Raw genomic sequence first — 16,268 nt, forward strand, 5'->3', positions numbered from 1 at the left:
GAACACCTGGATGTCCATATGCAAAAGTGTTTACTTTGACCCATCCCTTTTTCATATACAAAACTCAACTCAAAATGGATCCTACACATAAATGTAAAACCTAAAACTATAAACTTCTAAAAGGCAGGAGAAAATCTTTGTGACCATGGAGACAGACAACGATTTCTTAAATATGATACCAAAAGCACAATCATAAATGGCAAAATTGATAAATGGGATTTCATCAAAATTAAAAGTGTTTCCTCTCTGAAGGACACTGTTAAGAATAACAAAACTAACATGTAGAAAATGGGTGGAAATATTTGCAAATCATATACCTGATAAAGGACTTGTATCCAGAAATATAAAGAGCTCTCAAATGTTAATCATAAGAAAATGAAAAGTGTACTTAAATATGGGCAAAAGATTTGAAAAGATATTTCACCAAAGAAGATTTACTAATGGCTATTGACCACATTAAAAAAATTAAACATCAACATCATTTCTCATCAGAGAAATGCAACTAAAACCACAATGAGGTAGCGCTACATACTCATTAGAAGGTTAACATTATAAAGAATGGCCATACCAAGTGTTGGCAAGGATGTGGAGGATGTAGAAATGTTAAGTGATACAACCACTTTGGAAAACAGTTTGGATATTTCATAAAAAGTTAATCATACATACCTTATGATCCAACCATTCTACACTTAGTTACCTAAGAGAATTGAAAGTATGTATCCATACAAAGACTTTCCATGAATGTTCATAGCAACTTTATTTAAAAGAGCCCAAAACTAGAAACAACCAAAATGCATATCAATAACTGAATGAATAATCAAACTATAGTATATCCATACAATGGAAGAGTACTCAGCAATAATAAGGAATAAGCTATTGCTATCCACCACAACATTTGTGAACTTCAAAATAATCATGCTAAGTGAAAGAAGTCACACATAATTCCATTTATAAAAAATTTACATAAAATTCTAAGACATTCTAACTAATGTAAGTGAAAAAAGCAGATAAGTGGTTGCCTGGGTTTATGAAGGTGTGGGTGGTGGGAAGGGGCACATAGGAGAAAGTACGATGAGGTAAAAGAAACTTTGGGGAGTGATCATATGCTCATTATCTTCATTGTGGTGATGGTTTCCTGGGTGTATTCACATGTCAAAACTTATCAAATTGTACATTTTAACTCTGTGCAGTTTATTGCATGTCAATTACACCTCAATGAAGCTGTTTTTTAAAAGTTTTAGCAAATCAGGAGGCATTTCAGGCACATCCCTTGAGTAATATCTTATGAGACAGACAGATGAATAGTTAGATACAGACAATAGATAGATGATAGATAGATAGATAGATAGATAGATAGATAGATAGATAGATAGATAGATAGATAATTGATAGATGATGATGATGGTGATGATAGATGATAGATAAGTAGATGATAAATAGAACAAAATAATAAATTATATTTTAAAATGCTATTAAATGGTAGGAAATAACAATGATCAGTGTTTCGAAAGGAATCTTGAATTCTTAGGCAATCACTGAAGATTGAAAAAGAAAACATGAAGACAAGTTTGGTGACTGCTTGGAGACCCCATACTGATGAACAACTTACCGGAGGAAGCTTTGACTCCAGAGGTGCTCAGAAGGGCTTCAGAGAGCAATAGTTGATTTGAGCCAATCCTGCTCTTTCTGAGAGAGCTAAAAATTCCCCCAGATCCTCCTCATTGCCCTACAAGAGGGCAAAGGTGAGTTCCATGAACTTCACATCTAAGGCCATAAGACGCATCCATGCCAGTCCAGACCTACCAAACATTGAGACCAAGAATGCAACTGAAATTCAGACACCTCTGAAGCAAATTGCAACTTGAGTACTGGGGCCTGGGAGAAAGAGAGGGAAAAATACAGAAGACTGGATATCATTTAAGAGTACATACTTAGGAGACTTGAGATCAGATCGTCCCTGCTCTGCCACTTTCCTGATAGATAACTTGGGCAAGTTACTTAAACTCTTTGTGTCTTACTTCTTCCTTTTGCTAAATGAGGTCAATAATAATTACTTTCCATTAAAATTGTCCAGAGGACTAAAATAAATGATTCATGTGAAGCTTTTAGCATAGTGTCTAGCATTAGTTTAAGTGTGCATTTAAGTGTACACTAGTTTGAGTTACATTTAAAAAATATTGGTGAACTCTTTACTTCTAGAGGTATCTGGATCCAAGTCTAATCTTGGCCCAAGAGAGACTGTTCCAGACGGTTCCAGAATGAAGTTGTCCACTGATCAGCTGTGGGTCCCTCTACCCATTGGTGCACATAGGCTGTGGAACCTGGGAAAATCACCATAATAACACTATTTATGAATGAATGTTTATGTCTATAGAACTTCACCCAGCACCTTCCCATCCTCCACGTGCACCAAGTTGTTGTGAGAACAAATGAAGTACACAGAAAATCTGGCCCAGAGTAAATGCTCAATAGTTGAGAAAGCAGGCTGATAGGCCCTAACTAATCTGAAGCCATAATAAGTTAAGAAGTGACAGACTGGACACTTTAGTGCCAAATTCTGAGCTCTTTCTACAATACAAATGTCTCTTACCACCTACTACAGAAGTTGATGTGTCAGGGAACATTGCATGGCAGCTAATATTTGAAAAATGGCCTCCAAGATGTACACCGTGGAGTTGCTTCACCCCACTCTGCAGTTTTTAAGTGGTTTGTGCAAAAACACGAACAAAGGCTGATGTGTGAATCTTGGCTGCCAGTGCAATTTTTCCCAATACCTTTTCCTAAACATGTCTATACAACTCTTTTCTAAAATTTTTGTTATATGTCCTTAAAATGAAAGTTCCTAGAGTTCAGAGCTGCTATCTATTTAATCTATGCACTTCATTTTCTCATACACAGCTACATGCACACACACACACATTGACACATGCTGCCACATTACACAGTGCTAGCACATCAGGGTTATAAAATAAATGTTGACTTCCTTCTATCTCTACAGATTGGACTTTTATCTTTTCTTTACTAGGTAAAAGGAAAAAGAACAGTGCAATAACAATAAATTCCAGATTGAGTGATTATATAGGGTGGGCAGAAGATCAAAGCTGGAGACTGTGTGCATGGCAATGAAAAGCTCAGGCTTGGCTGGGGTGGGAGCCCCACTGTAGCATTTGCTTGATGACCTTGGCACAATTAACTCGAAGTCTCAGATGCCTCATCTACCTATAAATCAGGAATAATAACAAAACACCTCACAGTGTTGTGGTGAGAATTAAATCAGGTAATTCCTGGAGCAAACATTACAATTCCTGGAAGGTGATAACTGCCTAATAAATCTTAGTTGCTATCTATCATCATCGTCATTATCATCACTAATTAATTTATTATTATTCAGAACCCACAGAAACAATAAGAAGAGAAAAAATGAAAACATAAACGATGGGATTCAGAAAATCCCTTTGGATCAAAACAGTAGGTGCACTGGTAGATAGCTTTTTGATTTGTTTCACTCATCAACTGTGCCAGGCAATGCCTTACATTCCACAGATGCTAGTGAATAAGACCAACATGGTCCCTGCCCATTCATGCACTGAATCCTCAAAAATATAGTCCTATAAATTAGGTGAACTCACTTGGCAGATAAGAAAACTGAGGACTGAAGAAGCTGGAACTTAAAGGTCGACACTGGAACCTAAGATTCATTCATTCATTCAACAAATATTTATTGAGAGTCTTCTGCATGTTAGGTGCTTTGTTAAGCACTGGGTGTACAGAAATGAATCTCACAGATAAAAGTGCTTCTTTTCATGTAGTTTACTTTCTAGTTGTGAGGACTAGATAATATCAAATATGTAAAACATAGTATATCAGATCATGACAAGTATTACATGATATAGTAAATCAGAAAGTGGAGGTGGGAAGTTTAGGTGCAATATTAATGTTTTCTGGGAAAGTCTTCCCAAGTAGGTGATATTTGAGGAAAGACAGAAAGGATGGAGAAACTAAGGAATGACTATTTGATGAGGGTCCATCTAGGGCCTTCCAGAAGCCTTTGATCGGCTCAGGGATTTCACAACAGACTCCGTGACCTCCTTATTCCTCAGGCTGTAGTTGAGGGGGTTCAACACTGGGGTCACCACTGTGTAGAGCACGGACACCACTTTGTCTGCCTCTGAGGACTGGCCCGAATTATCTCGCAGGTACATAAAGATGAAGGTCCCAAAGAAGAGAGTAACAGCAGTGAGGTGAGAGGCGCAGGTAGAGAAGGTCTTGGCCTGGCCCCAGGCAGAGCAGACCTGCATGATGGCCACGATGACGAACAGGTAGGAAACCAAGATGACCGATATACAATCAGGCATGACAATAACGGCGAACACAATAATCACCACCTCCTCGGTGTAGCTTTCCCCACCAGCGAGTTTTAACAGAGGGGGTAGGCCACAGAAGATAAAGTTGATCTCGTTGTTTCCACAAAAGAAGAGAGTGAAGGCGGTGACCGTTCGAATAAAGGCGCTGGAAAAACCAGCAACATAAGCCCCAGCTACCAAACCCAAGCGGGCCTTCTCGGTCATGATGGTGACCTAAAGCAGCGGTCGGCACACGGCCACGTAGCAGTCATAGGCCATGATCGCCAAGAGGTAGCAGTCAATGGGAGCAAGGAAGGTGAAGAGGAAGAAGTGGGCGGCACAGCGCGCTTTGGAGATGACTCTGCCGTGTTCCAGCAGCGCTGCCAGCATCTGGGGGATGATGGCGGAGGTCTAGCTGACGTCCCCGAAGGAAAGGTGGCTGAGGAAGAAGTACATGGGGGTGTGGAGCCGGCGATCTTTGCAGGTCAGGAAGATCATTCCCGAGTTCCCCAGCAGAGTGTGTATATAGAAACCCAAAAAGACCAGAAAGAGAGGAGACAACCCCCGCCCCCGGTATGTTCAGCGAACACAGTAAGGAAGAACTCTGTCACTACGGTGTAATTCCTCCCAGCCATCCATTCAGCGGTTGACCTGTGAAAGCTAAGACAAAAGCGCCCGATACCCGGATCCCTGAAGACAAGTTCAAGTCATTTTATATTTTTAACCAATAATTTCATTATGACAATTTAATAAGGATACTTTACTTGTTTTACCATGGAAACCGAACACAATTTCTCCCACAATTTAGTCCGGGTACCCTTAGGCAAAACTGTAGCTAGTCTCTCTCAATATCTTGTTTTTCTCTTCTCTCCCCTTGTTCTTATTTTGTGGTATTGATCCTCCTCGGGAACTTAAAGTTCTTAGGTTTTCTGTTCTTTTGTTTTCTCTTTATTTATTTATTTATTTTTTTTAGAAACCAACACAACATTGTAAAGCAGCTATACTCCAATAAAAATTTTAAAACAAAATAGGAAACAAAAGATCGAGTCATTTTAAAATAAAAGACTTTAAACTGAGTGTCTGATAGGTAGGCATTCGACCACTTCGCAGCCTAATGTGGAAATGGACAAATATAGAGCTCAATACAAGATAAAAAGTGATGAATGCTTCCATTATACTAAGAACAGAGAGCAAGTGATTCTCTAACTTATAAGTCAGCTCTTGTATTTGCAACTCTGTCCCCAATTAGCTGTTTGATCTTCCACAAGGCACTTAACCTCTCTGAACCTCAATTTCCTCTTCTGCCAAAAGGGGATCATAATATCTGCCCTGCTTATAAGATAAGGTGAATGCATAGATTAAAACAGATGCAAAAGTGCATTGGAAAGCTAAAAGCACTCTAGTATATATGGTGGCTATTTAAAATTTTAAATGAACATTTTAAGGAAGGGTAATTTATATTCTATGAACAAAAAAAGCACAAACCAAAAAAAAAAAAAATCCATTAGCAATCAGCAATGGGCTCTGCTTATCGGAATATTTCTATTTTCAGTCTAACAACAGGCATATTTAACAAATAGCTGTTATCCTAATTAGAGTTAACTGGCTTATTAAGGATTTTCTGTTTGTTTTTTGTAAGTACTCGCATTAACCTTGGAATCAAAAGAGCAAACATAAGCTCCTTTTAGCACCTCACAAAGCTCCATGAGCATTGTTTGGCTGTTCTCATAGTCCTTAATAAAAGCAGCAGTTTGATAATAAACAGCATCCAAATTTGAAAGCAGAAGTATTTCCACAGTCTGGTGTTGTCTAAGCACTGTTGGAGGAATCTGGGTTGATGGAGTTGAAGGTTCTTAATAGAGTTCTAGAAAAGAGCTGTAAAGGAGGGCTTTGGTCATATCTGATTACCTGATATACCAGCAGCCAGACCAATACTAAGCTGACCCATTAGAAATAATAACAAAGAAGAGAAATTAGATTGGAAGCATTAGCAGGACACGAACCATCCTCACCTGAATTCCACTTCACCAGTGTCTTCTTCCCTTGTTTAGTGTTTCCTCTGCCAGTGACCTGCCGATCCAGAGGAGACCTAGGTGGTAGCTCACTCACACTAGATATGTGACCCTGGGCAAGTCACTTTTCTTCTCTGAACTTCAATTACGTTGTCTTTGTTCCCTTTATATAAACAACAATGCAGCGTGAGTCCATAATCATAGTAACTTGGTTGATAAAGGGTTGCTTCCAGAACCACTATGCCTTATTCTCACTTCATGGAGTTCCTCTCACCCTTGACAAAACAATACATCCCTGACGTTAGAATTGCCCAGGTCTTTTTGCAGACTCAGCCCAGGATAGCAGGGCTTGTGGACCAGCCTCTCTCCCTGAGCTTCTGATGCTGCACTAGACCTTCCTGGTGGTGCTTTTTGTATTTGCTGTCCCAGCATCATGCCATAATTGGTTCCTGAGTAAGTCTCCAGGGAAAGGCAATTTATCTTCCGAACAAGGTGTCTAATATCTTTGAAGATTTCTGTTTAATTTCAAAGTCTCAAAGCCCCATCCTACATCCTGCCTCCAGGGTCTGAGAAGGCTGGTTCCTAGTCTTGCCTCATTCCTATTTTGTACCAAAAAGAATATATTCCTTGGAAGATTTCCTAAGTTCTTTCTATAGAGTAAAAAGTATATCGAGTCTCACATGCAACGTTGGGGCTTCGTGGCCACAGTACCCAGAGGCTTTTCAGTTAACCCTTCCTTCTTAAATAAAAGTCTTTAACTGTCTGCTTAGAATTTAATCAGAAAGAGGCATTAAATTGTCTCCTTAGACCTGACAACCCATTCTCTCAGTAGTCCCTGTCAATTCGTTGTGTTCTCCCTGCCTTCTGGCAGATTCCAAGAGAGCAAATAACTCGGCAGTATACTACTCTTATTCAAACAGACCCTATATTGTCTTTTTCAATCAGGAGGAAACTTTTTAACTAATCCCAAGCTTTCTAACTACTAGCTTAATTTTTCCCACCACATTTTTCCTGTAACACAATTGACACAGGAACTATTTATTAACGATCCCCCTTTTAGAGGATCTATACATTTTCAGCTGGGGTTTTAATAACCAGACCGACCATCATTAAAGGGATCAAACATTTCTTATGAAAATTATAATATGTATGTTAAAGCATCATGTCTTCTAGAATAAATATCATGTCTTCGAAGGTCTAAATGTTTTATTTTAATGTAAGTGATCTTAAACTTAATATTCTTTGGCTGCCTTCACCCTGAATTTCCATGTTTCGCTTATCTGCTTCTTCTGATTTAAAATCCTGTTACTGGAATTCCAGGTGTGACACATCATTTCTGGCTGGCTGAGCTTGGAACCATCCTCTGTCTGTAGGATACTGTCACCCCCTTTATGTCCTCCCATGATGGTTTATATCATTCATACTCCTGGGATCTTGTTTTTTTGGTCATCCAAGGGACAGGTAGAAGAGGAGTTTGAGTTCTAAGAATAGGGATCACAGGAAAAACAGAAAATGATGAGTAGGTGGGGCCTGTCCCCTCCCAGTACCTTGGATTTGATGGAGGTACCTACAGTCAGAGAAGTGAAGAGCAAGACCCAGCGGACTCCTGGGAAGCTTTGGATGCAGGCTGAGCTGTTGCAGAGCCCAGGGACCCAGTGCAGACTAGGATTCCCTCCTGCCCACTCCTGCACGGAACACAGCAATGCTCTGCCTCCCCAAGGTCAAAAGCTTTAAGAACCTGAAGAGTTGACATCTATGATTCAGATTCTGCAAATACCATTATGGGCAGAGGAAATGGTACAAATCACTAAGTGGATTCTCAGGCAAAGGATGTGACAAATGGAACAGGTGGGGAAGAAGAAAGAACAGGGCATATTTCCAGTGGTGACAGCAATTGACAGACATATTATTGTGAGCACATAGAGGTTCACGTGAGGCATCCCTGGAAACTACTACAGGAGTTTGAAGAATCCTTTGAGCAGGGTCAGCTTTATTAACTGGACTATCAAACTACTACCTTCATTTAATCATTAAAAATAAACATAACCTGCATTTCTCTAACAATTAGTGATATTGTGCATCTTTTCATGTGCCCGTTAGCCATCTGTATATCTTCTTTGAAAAAATGCCTATTCAGATTTTTTGCCCATTTTTTGATTGGGTTGTTTTTTTGACATGGAGTTATATGAGCTGTTTGTATATTTTGGATATTAACCCCTTATCCATAATATCATTTGCAACTATCTTCTCCCATTCTATAGGTTGTCTTTTCATTTTTGTCAATGGTTTCCTTTGCTGTGCAAAAGTTTTTAAGTTTAATTAGGTCCCATTTGTTTATATTTGCTTTTATTTCTTTTGCCTTAGGAGACTGATCCAAGAAAATACTTCTGTGCTTTATGTCAAAGAGTGTTCTGCCTATGTTCTCTTCTTGGAGTTTTATGGTTTCCGTTCTTACACTTAGGTCTTTAAATCATTCTGAGTTTATTTCAACAATGAGCTATCACCTCACATCTGTCAGAATGGCTGTCATTAAAAAGTCTACAAATAACAAATGTTGGAGAGGATGTGGAGAAAAGGGAACCCTTGGGTGCAGCCATTATGGAAAACAATATGAAGGTTCCTCAAAAAACTAAAAATAGAGCCAACATATGATCCAGCAATTCCACTCCTGGGTATATATATCCAGAAAAAATGGAAATTCTCGAAAGAAGCATGCACCCCAGTGTTCATAGCAGCACTGTTTATAATAGCCAAGACATGGAAGCAACCCAAGTGCCTTTAACAGATAGTGGGATTAAGAAGATATTCATATATATATATATATATATATATATATATATATATATATATATATATAATGGAATATTACCTAGCCATAAAAAAGAAATACTGCCATTTGCAGCAACATGGATGGACCTATTATGCTTAGTGAAATAAGTCAGACAGAGAAAGACAAATACAGTGTGATATCACTTATATGTGGAATCTACAAAAATAATACAAATGAATGTATATGCAAAAGAGAAGCAGACTCACAGACATAGAAAACAAACCTATGTTTACCAAAGGGGGAGGGACAAATTAGGAGTATGGGATTAACATATTAACTACTATGTATATAGCTCAGGGAGATCAGCTCGGTGTTTTGTGACCCCCTAGAGGGGTGGGATAGGGAGGGTGGGAGGGAGACACAAGAGGGAGGAGATATGGGGATATATGTATATGTATAGCTGATTCACTCTGTTATAAAGCAGAAACTAACACACCATTGTAAAGCAATTATACTCCAATAAAGATGCTAAAAAAAAAAAAAGAAAACAAAAAATCTACTATGTATAAAACAATAAGCAACAAGGATTTACTATGTAGTACAGGGAATTATAGCCATTAATCTTGTAATAAACTATACTGGAGTATAATCTGCAAAAATACTGAATCACTATACTGTACACCTGACACTAACACAATGTTGCAAATCAACTATGGTTCAATTTTAAAACATTTTAAAAAATAAACATAACCTAAATACTGAATCCTAATTGATGACATCATTCTACATTATATCGTGTAGAAGAGTACTAATACTGATGTCTGCAACTTACTTTGAAATGCATCAAAAAATAAGGTGGATTTGTGGATGAACTGATGGATGTATAAATGAATAGATTGATTATAAATATGTGATAAAACAAAAAAAATCTAAGTATTGGGTATAGGGAGTTCACTATGCATTATTTTCAACATTTCTGTATGATGGAAATCTTTCGTAGAAAATTTGCAAAAAAAAAATGTAGTCTTGTAGTAAGGCGTGCCACATCAGAATTACACAGGATTAACTTCAGATTCTTTTGTCACTTGTCCTGGGAGTTAGAAATCTCACTCCAATCTCTTCTCAGGCTGCCTCTTTCTTCCCTTGTTTTCTGTCCTTGGAACTAAAAGTTCTGGTCCTTCTTTAATGCCTTATGCCATGACGTATTCATTTAAACATTGAGCGTGCTATAAATAATGAGTTCCCAGAATGCTGGCACTGCAGAGGAGATGAGTCTCGGGAATTTCTAAGGTTGAGCAAGGTTGGATGGCTAAGACAACCTGGCTCTGCTGAGAATGTTCCTCAGAGCCTCCGTCACTTCCTTGTTCCTCGGGCTGTAGATGAGAGGGTTCAACATGGGGGATCACTGTTATGTAAAACACAGACACCACCCGGTCCTCCTCCGAGGACTGGCCAGAGTTATCTCTCAGATACATGAAGATGAGGGTCCCAAAGAAGAGTGACACTGCAGTGAGGTGGGAGGTACACGTCCAGAAAGTCTTGGCCCGGCCGCCTGCAGAGGGAATCCTCATAACGGCCAAGATGATCAGGTAGGACACCGAAATCACCACGATGCAGGCAGGGATGACAAAAATGGCAAACACAATAATTACCACTTCCTGAGTGTAGATATCCCCACAGGTTATCTTTAAGAGAGGAGGGAGGTCACATAAAATGAAGTCAATCTCATTGGTTCCACAAAAGGAGAGCATGAAAGCTGAGACCTTCCACACCAAGGCGCTGAAGACACCAGCAACGTAAGCCCCCCCAACACACACACACACACACAAAACCCAACCGGGCCTTCCTCCTCATGATAGTGACATAAAGCAGGGGTCGGCACACGGCCATGTAGAGGTCATTCGCCATGAGGGCCAGGAGGTAGCAGTCAATGGAGCCAAAGAAGGTGAAGAGAAAGAACTGGGCAGCACAGAATGTGTAGGATAAAGCGGCCCTGGGCTCCAGCAACACAGCCATCATCAGAGGCACAGTGACGAACGAGTAGCAGGTGTCCAGGAGCAAGAGGTGACTCAGAAGGAAGTACATTGGGGTGTGGAGTCGGAGATCCAAGCGGATCAGGATAATCATGCCCAAGTTCCCCAACAGGGTGATGAGATAGATAAATAGAAACAGGAGGAAGAGAGGTAGTGCCCATTCAGGACAGTCAATGAATGCCATGAGGAGGAATTTGGTCACCAAGGTGAGGTTCTTCTCTGCCATGAAGCCAGAGGTACCTGAGAAGGCTAAGATGAGAAGCAAGTTAGGGAACTATAAAAAGATTTAACTGTATTTCTAGGTTACATGTATTGAACAAGTGTTATGGACAAAATAGGCCAGGGGCTATGTGGGGCTTCAGAGATGACTGGTCTTAACTCCTACTTCTAAGGGAGTTCTGTGACATGTCAAGAAAACTGATGCGGGTAAACATTTTCAGAATAAGAGTGCTTTTTCTCCCACTTTTTATGGCTAACTAGCTGTGTGAGCCCCTGCAGTCAGATAACCACACAACCGAACTTTCCCTATCGCTCCAATAGGGGCTGATACATGGGGTCCTGTCTACCATGGAAATATCCATCTCAGGACTCTGTCCCTTTTTCTCCATGACCATACCTCCTCCCTTATTTCAAACCCTCTTCATTTCTTGCCTGGATCAAAACAAGAGCCATATAACTAACAGCTCCCGCAGCCCTCAGACTTGCTTCTTGCCAACTCTTCTTCTTTTTTTTTTTAACATTTTATTTTTGTTGTTGTTGTTTATTTGTGCTTTTTATTGTGGGTTTTTAAAATTTTATTTATTTTTTTATACAGCAGGTTCTTATTACTTACCTGTTTTATACATATTAGGGTATATACGTCAACCCCAATCTCCCAATTCATCCCACCACCACCCCCAGCCCCCCGCCCCTGCTTTGCCCCTTGGTGCCCATACGTTTGTTCTCCTCACTGTGACCAGAGAGATATTTCTAAGACTTTCTCATCCCCCTGTTAAAAATCCAGTCATGGTGCCCCATCAAGGATAGGATATTCTTTAGACTCCTCGGCGTGTCGGGGAAAGCCCTCCGGGGGGTCTCCCCCACTTACTTCCTCGTGTCCCTTTCTTACGCCTCACTGCTTGCACCTTCAACCACACTTCTCTCCAGCCACGTGAATTCTTTACAGCTTCTCTAGTGCCCCACATTCATTCACATCCCTGTGCTTTCCGCAGGCCACCCCTTCTGCTGAAACACCTTGTCTTTCCCATCCTCAGGGTCCTGCCCAACTCCTATACCACCTTCAGACCTCAGCTCAGATCCTACGTCCCACAAGAAGTCTCCCTTGACTCTGTCTTCCCTGGTCAGGGTATGTGCCTCTGGAGCTCAGCACATTGTAAAGCCTCAATATGTTTTTGGGGAATAAATAAAGTTATCAAATGAGATATAAAGCATATTGCAAAGAGGAAGGCATTGTGCAAATCTTCAAGGGATTATGTTTATTTTTATGAAAATATTTAAAAACAGAAATTGTCTGAAGTCTTAAAAGCCCAATAAAATTGATGATTCAATAAAGATGTTAAAAAAAAATTGATGAATATTCACAGAGATCATAAGCCATCCTTGGACTTACCCTACAATTCTCAACGTAACAGTGCACTTACTTGACAGAAAGCTGTTGTCTTAATTAGATCCCCTTAGTTTACCAAAAATCAATTTTAAAAGAACAGATATTTTCTTTAATAACAGAGAACATATATACAGACACTATTCTAAGTGATTTATATATTAAGTCATTTAATCCCCACATTCACTTTTTGAGGTAGGAACTTTTTTATCCCCATTTCACAGATGAGGCAACTGAGACAGAGTTTAAGTAGCTCAATCTTGTGCCCAAGATTGCACAACTAGTAAATGGTGGAACTGCCGTGAAGAACAAAACTGTACACAGAAGCACTATTTATCTTAAAACAGGATTTTACATACATCACGTGTCTATTCCAATAGTCTAAGAGGACCCAGGAAATGTCTGCCTTTAAGTAGACGCATGAATACCATCATGCAGTCTATTCATATCCGAAGGCAGATGGGGACTCTTGTGCTAATGGATAGAAAGTCCTTTGGCAGAGTTGCAGTGCAGGGGGGTAGAGAAGATATTTGATCATCTTTAAAGCATTAGACTTTGGCAGCTAGGCCAGTGTTGCACTGACATATTGGAGAAAATGATAAAAAGAAATTGGATCTGGTGATCTGAACTGAGCATGAACCAAGAGGACCAGAACAGTTTTCTCACCTGAATTCCACTTTACCTTTACCTGGCCAGTCCTCTTCACTCTTTGTCCACTATTTTTCCCTTGTCTCTAAAAAATCGTGTCTTTTCCACTGCTTGGAGAAGTATCCTAAGGGTCTGGGGAGAGACCACTGGGCTGGGTAGCAGGAGGTCTGGGTGGATATTGTCCTCCCAAATCTGCTCAGTTATGACACTGAGCAAGTTACTTAATCTCTCCAGGTGTTGGTGTCCTTCTCCCTCCCTCTACAATCTATACACACACACACACACACACACACACACACACACACACACACATTAGTGAATCAACTTGGGGACAGTAATGTCACAGCTGCCTGAATGCCGGTCCCTGCATGTATCACCCTCAAGTCCCTTGCCAGTTCTGATCGGTCAAGCACTTTCTTCTCTCTCTTCCCTTGATCTTTCTTTTTCCATGATTTGCTAAACCTGGTTAACATGCATTCCTCACTCAGGTTCTTGTTCACTCCCAGGCTAGGAGAGCAGAGATTGGAGAAAAGCCTCTTCGTATGGGCTCCCGAATCCAATGCAAATCCCTTTTGGCGAAGATATTAATAGTCTCTGAAAGTCTGAAGTCCCCAATCAATGGCTGACGTGGTCTCTAAGGAAAGGCAATTGTTACTCACGTGGATTCTTAACAAGACTCCTGGACCCAGTCCCAGCTCCCAAAGCCCTTCAACACACCCACTAAGTGGGGTCCAAAAAGCCTAAATCCCAGTTCTACACAGTCCGTCGATGAGTGAGGTGTCTCTGGCTTTAACTTCTCTGTCAGATCAATGTCAGAAACTGTGCCTTCCTCAGTGTGGCCACATCCTGGAAGGAATAAGGGTGCTTTGTGAACGCAAGGCTTTGATCACATTATTCAGAAGGACACAATGGAGACTCTACACAGAGACCTCAACAAGACACATCATGTCTTCTAAGTTTGCCCTCTCTGGAAGTCAGGTGTTTCACTGTCTCCTCTCCCACTTTCTTTCTTCCCCCCCCCCGCCTTTAAAAGCAAATGAAATCACAAGGAAAACAAAAGCCTGGGATGTTGCTCAGAGGAGAAACTGGCATATCCTTTTTGTTGGCATGGCCTTTGCCATCTCTCTGCATCTTTAACACAACAGTATTTCTTTAGCCCCAAATTCAGAGGCATTTTGTTAAGCCATTGAATTTCGAGATGGCTCAATTCAGAAAAGGAAATAAGGAAGATGGGGAAGAACAGAATAATTATAGAATAATTGTTTTCTTGGACAATTATGCAAACCAAGAGAAAATGAGACCATATAGGTCACTGATTCATCACGGTGCTGAGCATTCTAAATGAAGAGCAGGAGATACAAAACGAAACAAATCCCTGTAAAAGAGAAAACACAATGCCTGTCTACAAGAACTGTGCAACCTAGCAGGTTACGTAATTATTCATCCTACAGATAACAGGTACTAAGCTCATAAGTGAGGTGTAGGCCAGGTGCCACAGGGAGTCAGTGTAAGGCAAGATTACTTACAGATGGGGTAGATCAGGGAAGGCTTCCCAGTGGACGTGGACTTTAGCAGGCAGTTTGGATGGAAGTGAGGGGTGGGAGAATGATGGGCAAAACTCTTCAGGAAAGGAGAGCAGCGTGAGCAAATTCACAGGGACAGGAAAGCCCAGGGACTACTCCTGGGGCAATGAGTGGGGCTTTGGCCACAGTACAGGATGGTGTTAGGCAAGTCCAGGATTAGGGTGAGGTGAGTGAGGCACTCACCTCGGATGCAAAAGTTAAGGTGGCACCAAAACCCTTAGTAAACAAGGTAAATAGTCATATAATATTATTGAAAATAAAAATCAACACAAAAATCTCTATGATGAATAAAATATCAAAATTTTCAGAACAATTTTTTTTTTTTTAGATTCCATATATATGTGTTAGCATACGGTATTTGTTTTTCTCTTTCTGACTTACCTAGGGGCAGGACAAGAATAAAGACGCAGACGTAGAGAATGGACTTGAGGACACAGGGAGGGGGAAGGGTGAGCTGGGATGAATTGAGAGAGTGGCATGGACATATATACACTACCAAATGTAAAATAGATAGCTAGTGGGAAGCAGCCGCATAGCACAGGGAGATCAGCTCAGTGCTTTGTGACCACCTAGTGGGGTGGGATAGGGTGGGAGGGAGGAGGTGCAAGAGGGAGGCGATATGGGGATATATGTATATGTATGGCTGATTCACTTTGTTATACAGCAGAAACTAACACACCATTGTAAAGCAATTATACCCCAATAAAGATGTTAAAAATAATAATAATAATAATAATAAAATAAAACAAATTGAATGAAAATACAGGTACAGAATAAAAATATATATATATCAAAATTTTAAATAAAGAGCACCGGTATTACTGATTTTCCTTTTGCCTCAGTCTCCGTTACGGTACAGCATAGCGCTGGTACCCTATACTTGAAAAAGGAGGGTGAGACCCACAGCTTCCAGGGCACAGGCTTAACAAGTGCCTTTTAATGGACATTCCATTTCTTCCTTCTCTACCCTCCACTTAGGAAAAGAAAGTGTAGGAAAGTCAACCTAATAAGATCTAATACTTGCAGTGTAGCTTTAACCATTTCCAAGTACTCTCTTCATCTTCACAAGACCCCTGTGGGATTGAGAGAGATAAAAAATTCCTCCTCTGTACTGATGAGGAAACATGGCAAACAGAGGCCCAAGGTCATGTAGTTACCTGGTGAGTGTACTAGAAATTGTGTCAGCCCTGGTTGCTAATGGACTCTGCCTAAGCCACAGGCCCTACGGCCCAAGATGACATATTTTCATGACCACACACACATCCACATCCATGCC

The 16,268-nt window shown here is 40.4% G+C and overlaps 1 protein-coding gene across 1 annotated transcript; it reads right to left on the reverse strand.

The window, feature by feature from the left end:
- Positions 1-3,694: 3,694 nt before the first annotated feature.
- OR9Q2 (olfactory receptor family 9 subfamily Q member 2) lies at positions 3,695-11,388 on the reverse strand. The gene is made up of 2 exons (XM_082341331.1): positions 10,989-11,388; positions 3,695-4,577 (listed from the first exon to the last, which is right to left on the reverse strand). Exons 1-2 carry the CDS (start codon positions 11,382-11,384, stop codon positions 4,029-4,031), a joined length of 945 nt encoding a protein of 314 aa, XP_082197457.1. The 5' UTR covers positions 11,385-11,388; the 3' UTR covers positions 3,695-4,028.
- Positions 11,389-16,268: the final 4,880 nt, after the last annotated feature.

The sequence above is a fragment of the Balaenoptera borealis genome (assembly GCF_965194805.1).
Source record: "Balaenoptera borealis genome assembly, chromosome: 11".
In the NCBI taxonomy this organism is placed as follows: Eukaryota; Metazoa; Chordata; class Mammalia; order Artiodactyla; family Balaenopteridae; genus Balaenoptera; species Balaenoptera borealis.

Excerpts from the sequence above, each read along its gene's own strand:
- OR9Q2 (XM_082341331.1), bottom strand. The coding sequence starts at position 11,384 with ATGGCAGAGAAGAACCTCACCTTGGTGACCAAATTCCTCCTCATGGCA. Across the intron at positions 4,578-10,988 it reads TGTGCCGACCCCTGCTTTAT|GTCACCATCATGACCGAGAA; the intron begins GTCACTATCATG and ends CCGCTGCTTTAG.